Below are 7,562 nucleotides of genomic sequence, written 5' to 3' on the forward strand. Positions count from 1 at the left end.
CAAGTCATGTAGATGTTTCTATTAATATGTATTTGTTCAGAGAGGCATTTCCAATGTAATCACATCATCGGCGCTTCTTCAAGGGCAAAATTCTAGTGAGATAATCAAGGAGCTGATCATGCTTCAGCGCTCTTCCCAGCTGCAGCGAGGTGAAGAAGCTCTGTGCACTTCAATCATTCTCCCTGTAGATTTAGCAGGAGAGGGGGCTGCGGCCACCCATGGGTGGGGGGTCTTGCACCTTCCCGTGCCTGCATGTGCTGCGGGGGCGAGGGGAGCTCAGGGGAGGATGCACCCATGGGGATTCCTGGCTTCTGCTTGGGTCCCCGGCACAGCCGAGTCTTGAGGATTGTGTTATTGTTCTTCTGCCTTTGCCAGTGTTTAGATTCATTAAAACCTGGAGTGTTTAGATTCATTAATTCCCTGCTCTGGAAAAGGCAACTGGTGAAGCAGGGAGAAAAACCTCCCTTCCACAACACAACCCGTGCTTGCTACTCTCGGGCATTTCAATCCCTTTTCCATTTACCTCTTGCAGAACTACATGAACCCGCTGAGGCTGGTACTGACTCCCCAAGACATGGAAGTTATTTTTATCAACTTGGAGGTAACGGCGTATACATCGTGGCTTGAATCTTTGTTCTTTCCACGGCAGTTCAGGTGCCTTCCTGCCTAAGAGGAGGCTCCAATTTCGCGTTAGATTTGTGCATTCACCTGCAGGGGTTCAGCCCTTCACGGGCTGTGGAGCTTGGATGGGTTTAGGAGATGTTCTTAAACACTCAGTTTTAGAGTTGGGGATTATAGGAACTTTAGGTAAGAAAACAATTTTATGCGGAGGATGTTCCAGGGCCAGGGCTCTGTATTGTATCTGTACAGATGGTTTGGGCACGCCGTGATGAAGGGATTTATTTCTACACGGGCTTGCATGAGGTCTGGGTCAGAGCCTCCCCATCTCCTCCGCACCCTCCAGACCAGCAAAAGGGACTTTAATATTCACGGACGACCTGGGATATATATCACTGTGTAACTCGTGGCGTAATTACACCCTTGCACTCTTGTCCAGTTAGGGCTGCATCTCCCTAGAATGACTTATTTTAAAAACAGCTAAAAAGAGAGAAAAAAAAAGAAAATAACTGCTAGATTAAGTAGTGAATGTGCATTTCTTCAGGCTCTGTTTGGCTGCTCACTTTGGATGTGTTTAAAGTATTGATTGTTTCTTCGTTTTAGGACCTAATTAAAGTGCACTTCAGTTTCCTGCGAGCCATCGATGTCTCTATGATGTCTGGAGGAAGCAGCTTGGCAAAAGTATTTCTGGAATTCAAAGAGAGGTAAAGGACACCTGGTTTTTGGGCAGCTCCGGTTTTAACAGACATGGGTTGATATTTGCAGGGCCCGTCTCTGAGCTTTGAACAGAAACGACTGTCACAGCAGACCAGTTTTGTATCCTCCACAGCTGAGTGTTCTCAGGTTGCTGAAGCATCACTCGGTGCTCACAGTGAAGCAGCCCAATCCAGCCACAACCGTGTCAGGTCACCTGGGACAGAGGCTGGGACATCTCTTTGAGCTGGCTAGATCTGTGTGGCTCCCGTGGATGCTTGTTCCTGCAAGCTTGTGACTGCATCTGCATTGTGCTGGGCTCACAGCATCCAGTATGGGATGTTCGCTGTCGCAGACTGAACGTCCAGTGTGTGTACAGGGACGGGGCGGAGGGGATGGAGATGGGAACTCTATGGTTGTGGTGAGCCAGAATAGAGTAAAACCTCACTCTGCTTCAAGGGATTAGTGTTGTCTTCTCGTGCAAGAGCAACAGGGCTTTGAGGGCCTGTGATGTGGTAGGATGAGCGCTGTGCAGGGGAGCCTTCAATCCGCTTACATCTGAGCGATTGCTCACGCTAAAAAATTGCGCATTTGGCAGCACTCTTGTCCCGCACCTATTGCGTGACGAATAAATGGAGAAGTTGCTTTCGCAAACCTAATAGGTTCTGTGTTTTGGCAGCTGTGAGCTGGAGTACTCCAGAACACAAAGATAAGGTTAATAAAAGCCTTTAATATCCTTATTACTAATCAAAGGCCTGATTCATTGTGGAATCATGCCAGGGTGTTATTGCACTGTGATTAAACCAGTGTCTAGACACAGCAATGCCATTCAGAAGTCAATAACTCTAGAAATACCATCGGCATTAACAGTACACCGTAGGGTCAGATATTCCATCACTCACAGCACCTCTTTTTAGAAAGGGAATGTTTTCGGGATTAAATAAAAAAAAGTTTCCGAAGAAGAATGCAAATAATTTAAAAATACTCATAAGACTCAGGTCGGTGATTTTGATCTCCTAATTCCTGGCTCGGCTCCATGCGTGCCGGTGCCATCCCCAGGAGAGAGCTGTGCATGCGGGAAGCGGCGAAGGGGCAGGGCAGGAGTCGTGGAGGTGGCGTTGCTCCCCAGGGAGATCTGCTTGGCTATGCAGGAGCACAAGGCTCATTTTTGGGTTAAGAGCCTTTAAATAAATGTTTGCTTCTGTTAATTTGCTGGTGGGAGCTCAGCAGAGTGCTTGCAGCTGATTGTTTTCATCCAGGCAGGTGAACAAACTGACCCAGTTCCTAATGAGGTTTGCAAGCAGCTTTTTAAGGGACTTAAAATCCTTCCCAAGAGGCAAATGAAGAAGCTAGTGATGGCATTTCTGAAGCTGCGTTCACCCCGTGAGGGACTTGGGGTCCTCAGCGCCATGGGAAGCTGCTGCTTGCAAGGAGTTTAGGTTTGGAGAGGACTCCAAAACTGGGCTTCTGAGGATGAAGATTTTGGAGCAACCTGATCTAAATAGTCAGAGTCCCTTCCTGTGTTGGGAAAGATGATGATACCACATTTTACAGCAAGGGGATGGGGGTGCAGAAGGAGAAAGTGAGCTCACCCGGGAAGACCCCCTAAGAAGGGAACATGGACCTCCAGAATCCCCGCTTGGTCCCTAGATATGAGACCTTCCTCCATCAGATGTTTCCATGACAAACAGCTCTTGCTTCTCTGCGCATCCTCAGAGACATCCCGGCAAAATGATGTATTGCTGCTCTGCTTTGCTGGGTTTGAGGGGGTTTTTGGAAGGGAATAGTGTGTAAATCTCTTTCTCTGAAAGCCGGCAGTTTGAATTTATGCTCCTGAAGCCTCTCTGAAACTCACCAAGTGCTGGCAAGGTAGATAGTATTGTGCACGTTCAGAAGTTGTCAAGGGGAAAAGGCAGAAGAATAATCTGTATTGGCTGCTGCTTCGCCGGGGACTGCGGCTCCCATAAATCTCTCTATTCAGTTCCCCACCAGGGTCTGAGAGACCCGCGTTTACGGAGCGACACCAGGTCAGGTGCTTCCAAATTGTCCCCATCGAGAGACGAGGCTCCGAAATAATGGATGAGTTGCAGCGTGTGATGGAATATGTGTCTTATCAGTAGCAATACAGTTAACAGCAAGGAAGGGGGGGAAAGGCAAACCTGTCGCGCAGGATTAATGAAGGAAGAGGAGGAAAAAGGGGGAATTCAGAGCAAAACTGCTCCATTTCTACCAGATGTTTAAATTTATAGTTCATACTTTGTGGATTAGAGCTTTGCTGCATTTCCAAAGGCTGCGACAACCTTCTTCTCCGAAATTGCCCGGTCTCTTGATCTCTAGTGTGGCTCACCCTGCAAGGAGCTTTCTAAAATGAGACCTTGGGTTTTAAGGTCTGCTCATCGTGAGCTGAATCGCTGCCATGGGCTCCAGCTCTGGAAACTTCAAAAGATTTGAATGTTAAAAAGACGTGTTGTAAAAGAGTGTTAACACTTTGCTAAGCAGTTACATGGGGGAATAGCTGTTTGCCTTGTCCTTTCATTGTATATAAGTACATATATCTTTTATAACAGGTTATAACTGCCAGCAAGTGTTTCTGATTAAATCTGTGCTTTCCCCCCCTCTACAGGCTGCTGATTTATGGCAAATACTGCAGCCACATGGAGTATGCCCAGAACACGCTCAACCACCTCCTCGCCAACCGGGAGGACGTCAGGCAGAAGGTGGAGGTGAGCAGGCAGGGGGCATCGGGGCTGAGTGATGCCCACCCTCCTTGTCGTGGGTTTGGGAAGGACTCGTTGGAGCTGAGAATGTTGGGAATGTTTGGGAATGTTTGATTTAGCAGGAGAGGGGAGGGATGTAGGAGTGAGTCTCTGCTGCCCAGAGAGGGAACAAAGCTGGGAGTTACCGTGTCCTGAGCCTCTGTTGCCCCTTCATCTCCCCCCTAAACACACTCTCTGCCCTTCCTCCCCGGAGTTCATCCAAGTTAAAACAAGCCGGATGACTTTATTTGAGCGAGACTGGCTGTGGACAAATTCCTCTTTGGGTCATGCGGGGAGACCCAGAGTCACCGGGCATCCCCGAGCCAGGAGCTGTAGCTTTCCAAGGGCACACGCAGCATCAGGGACAGTCGGAGGCGAACCCAAGGCCCAGCACATGCCCGGATTACTCCGCTGTCCTCCTTCCCCAGCGTAAAGGCTTAGTGTAAATAGGGGCTGATCCAGATATTAAGTAAATCAAAGGAGCCCCGGAAGGGATGCATTGTTTGAGCTGCTGTTTTGACCCAGCTTTAATTCCTGCTTTGGTCTTGATGCTAATCTGAATTTGCCTGGCTGTCTGTACGAGTTACCTCGCTTTTTGCAAACGCTCTTTGATTTTCCATGCAGAAGTAGCAACCCAAGTCAGGGATAAAAGTGCGTTTAATGATTTTTTTTTAAAAAACCGTGTTCTCTGGATCTTGCATCAGAGCATCCCATTGCTCCCCTGCTTCCCCTTTCTCTGCTGGGGGGCACGTGGTGGGGCTTAGCCAGCGCAGCAGAGTCGTGTATCTGGGTGGGTCTGGGCGAAGGTAACAGTCACAAAACTTCCTGCCACCATTAGCTCATCTTAATGACTTAATGCTTATCAGCGAAGCTGCAGCAGCTGCCTGCGTGCTTGCTCCCAGCCCCTCGCAGATAAACTGCGGTGGTTCAAACCGTGGAGGAGGTGAGCTAAGCTAATGCATTTCATGTGATATTTCCCGAGGTCTGTGTGCATTCCTGTGCTCCCCTAATGAGCAGTATCTCATTAAGCTGGAGTAGCTCAGTTGCATGAGGATGTCTATATTTTAGGGTCCAGCCCCTGCGTTTTATTCCTCAAGACCCTCCATGGTGGGAGCGCTGATACCAGCTGGGTGCTTGCAGGGACCACGAGCTCTTTGACATCAGAACTGAGTTTACAGAAGCAAAATGTAACCAGCCATGGGACACTGGAGGCTTATTCTGTGGGCGAGCCATTGTTTTCCCCCAGTTGCTTCCCTGCTGATGCGTTGATTTCTGTCACAGGAATGCACGCTCAAGGTTCAGGATGGGAAATTTAAACTGCAAGATCTGCTGGTGGTTCCAATGCAAAGAGTTTTGAAGTATCACCTCCTGTTGAAAGTAAGTGTTTCAGCGTTGGCACTTCCCTCCAGCTGCTGTCCTTGCTGAAGCATCTTTTGGCTTTTACAGAGGAGGGTGAATCGTCTGTAAATGCAGAGTGAAGGTTTGGGGGTTTTTTCCCCTTCAAATGGAATAATTACAAGAGCCACTTAACACGACACAGTATTTGTGCTGTCTTTTAAAGTACAGTGACCTAGGGTAATTCTGCACTTGTTAGCCACGAGAGGCAGTTAATGAATATAAAATAAGCTTGCATATAATCTGATTATGTGTGAAATTCCTCCCGTCAATTGCATGTAACAGATCTCTGAAGCACCAGCCACTCAGCGTGTTCCCCGTCCTACGGCTACAGCCGCCCTCCCTGGCATCCTCACCACCACCCTGGCAGCCACCGCCTGCGGGTCGGAGCCTGCCCGCTGCAGGCAGGGTGTGGGCAGCTTTCCCAGCACACCCATTTATTTCCTTATTTATTTTTTGAATTCAGGAGCTGCTCAGCCATTCATCAGACCGACCAGAGAAGCAACAGCTGAAGGAGGCTCTGGAAGCAATGCAGGTACGGCAGGATGGGAGTGGTGGGGAGGCTGTGCTGGGCTCGAGGCACAACAGCCTCTCTGCTTCTGTACAACAAAAACTGGGAGAGAAAAACCACCCGGCAGCCCGAGGGACAGCAGCGTCTCCTCCTCCCCAACACGTGTGTGTGTATTGATTGCCATTTGATGCGACTGCTTCGCCGCAGATCTGTAGTCATCGCTGTTATCTTCCTCCTTAAGCAGCCAGGGGAGCTGGTATTTGTTGACAAGTTACAACTTTTCAGTAATTGCGATTGTGTGTAAAGAGGCCGTGCCAGCTTTGGGGCTTGGCTTTTGCTAGGAGGGATCTGGAGGAACTCCAGGTGTATCGGCAAGTCGGGGAGCACTGCAGGAACGGGAGCCCATGTCTGTGCACAGCGCTCCCCACGTGCCGTTACCCAGGCACCGGTTGGGAATCCTTTTAGCCAAGTATTTTTTTTATTAAGGGGAAAATGCTCTTTCCACAAATGAAGACTTCTGGAGATGAAATTTTGCTTTACTTTTTTTTTTTTTTTTTTGAGCTTTCAGCTGAAATCCCCAATATTTCAGGAAAACTATTACTGACAAAAAATGTAATAATCCAGATATTTTCTGGCCCCCCCACACTCACCTACAGGACCATCATCAGCAGAGTCTGACTTGCGGGTGATCATGAACTCCAGGTTTTCTCTCTGGGGAGCATTGCAGGATTCACCCCTGGGCTCACTCCCGTGTTCTCAGGTCACTCCAAGCTGCAGCTTTTTTCACGACCCTGCATTTCCCAGCACTTACATAAGCTGGGTGACCTTTCTAGCCATTATCCCTGCAAGCCCCAGGATCCAGAGCCGATATGTGAAGTTAAGGTTGTTTGAAGGACGCTGTATTCGCAGCCCAGCGCTGCACAGCTCATGGCTGTGGCCTCAACCGAGCACCAAACCTGGTGACAGTTGTTAAACCCTACTCAGGGCTCATAATGTGGTACCCACCGACACCGCTGCTAATACATCACCGTAGGCAGGCTCCGGCTGCCCTGCAGACTCAGCGGTTTCTGCAGGAGGCTGCCCGTGGCCGCCAGGGAAGTGTCTCTGTTCCATCACCCAATCACCAGGGCAGTGCAGGTGTGGGTCAGACAGCCCTGGGCTTGGCAGCAGCAGCGTTTGGTTTTAATTGATCTGTAAATTGAGGCTTAACTTACCAGTAATGTTTTTCATGGCAAATCCAGCCGTTCTGTCTGCCATGCTGGAGGGTGGCGGATGCTGCTGCTCTCTGGAGCAAGAGCCATGTGGCGGGGTGAACATCCCAAAGGGGTTCATCCACCTCCCGGGTATTTTGCACAGGTCATTCTTTGCACAAAGCAGGGGCAGGATTTTGCACCAGTAAATTGCACGCAGGGGTGTTTGGTGCAGGTAGTGACCCTCCACCTCCATGCACAGCCCCTGGGCAATGGTGCAGGTAAAGCAGGTTCCCAGTTAAATCCCGCAGCCCCAGTCTGCAGGTTGCTGTCGCTGTTTCAAGTCACGGTCAATCCCGGGATTGCGTTTCCCGTTTGTAGAGGAGACGGCCTGTTCAG

General features: G+C 49.4%; 1 protein-coding gene across 1 annotated transcript in view; it reads left to right on the top strand.

Moving 5' to 3' along the window:
• VAV2 (vav 2 guanine nucleotide exchange factor) overlaps nucleotides 1-7,562 on the top strand; it is a gene marked incomplete at its 5' end in the record, with an annotated part of 105,088 nt that overhangs the window by 83,222 nt on the left and 14,304 nt on the right. Inside the window, 5 exons of the mRNA XM_010134973.1 lie at nucleotides 533-601; nucleotides 1,222-1,322; nucleotides 3,935-4,034; nucleotides 5,349-5,444; nucleotides 5,929-5,997. Coding sequence (XP_010133275.1) covers nucleotides 533-601; nucleotides 1,222-1,322; nucleotides 3,935-4,034; nucleotides 5,349-5,444; nucleotides 5,929-5,997 — 435 coding nt within the window. The remainder of the gene's footprint in view (nucleotides 1-532; nucleotides 602-1,221; nucleotides 1,323-3,934; nucleotides 4,035-5,348; nucleotides 5,445-5,928; nucleotides 5,998-7,562) is intronic.

This window comes from Buceros rhinoceros, unplaced genomic scaffold (genome assembly GCF_000710305.1).
Source record: "Buceros rhinoceros silvestris isolate BGI_N320 unplaced genomic scaffold, ASM71030v1 scaffold7874, whole genome shotgun sequence".
Lineage (NCBI taxonomy): Eukaryota > Metazoa > Chordata > Aves > Bucerotiformes > Bucerotidae > Buceros > Buceros rhinoceros.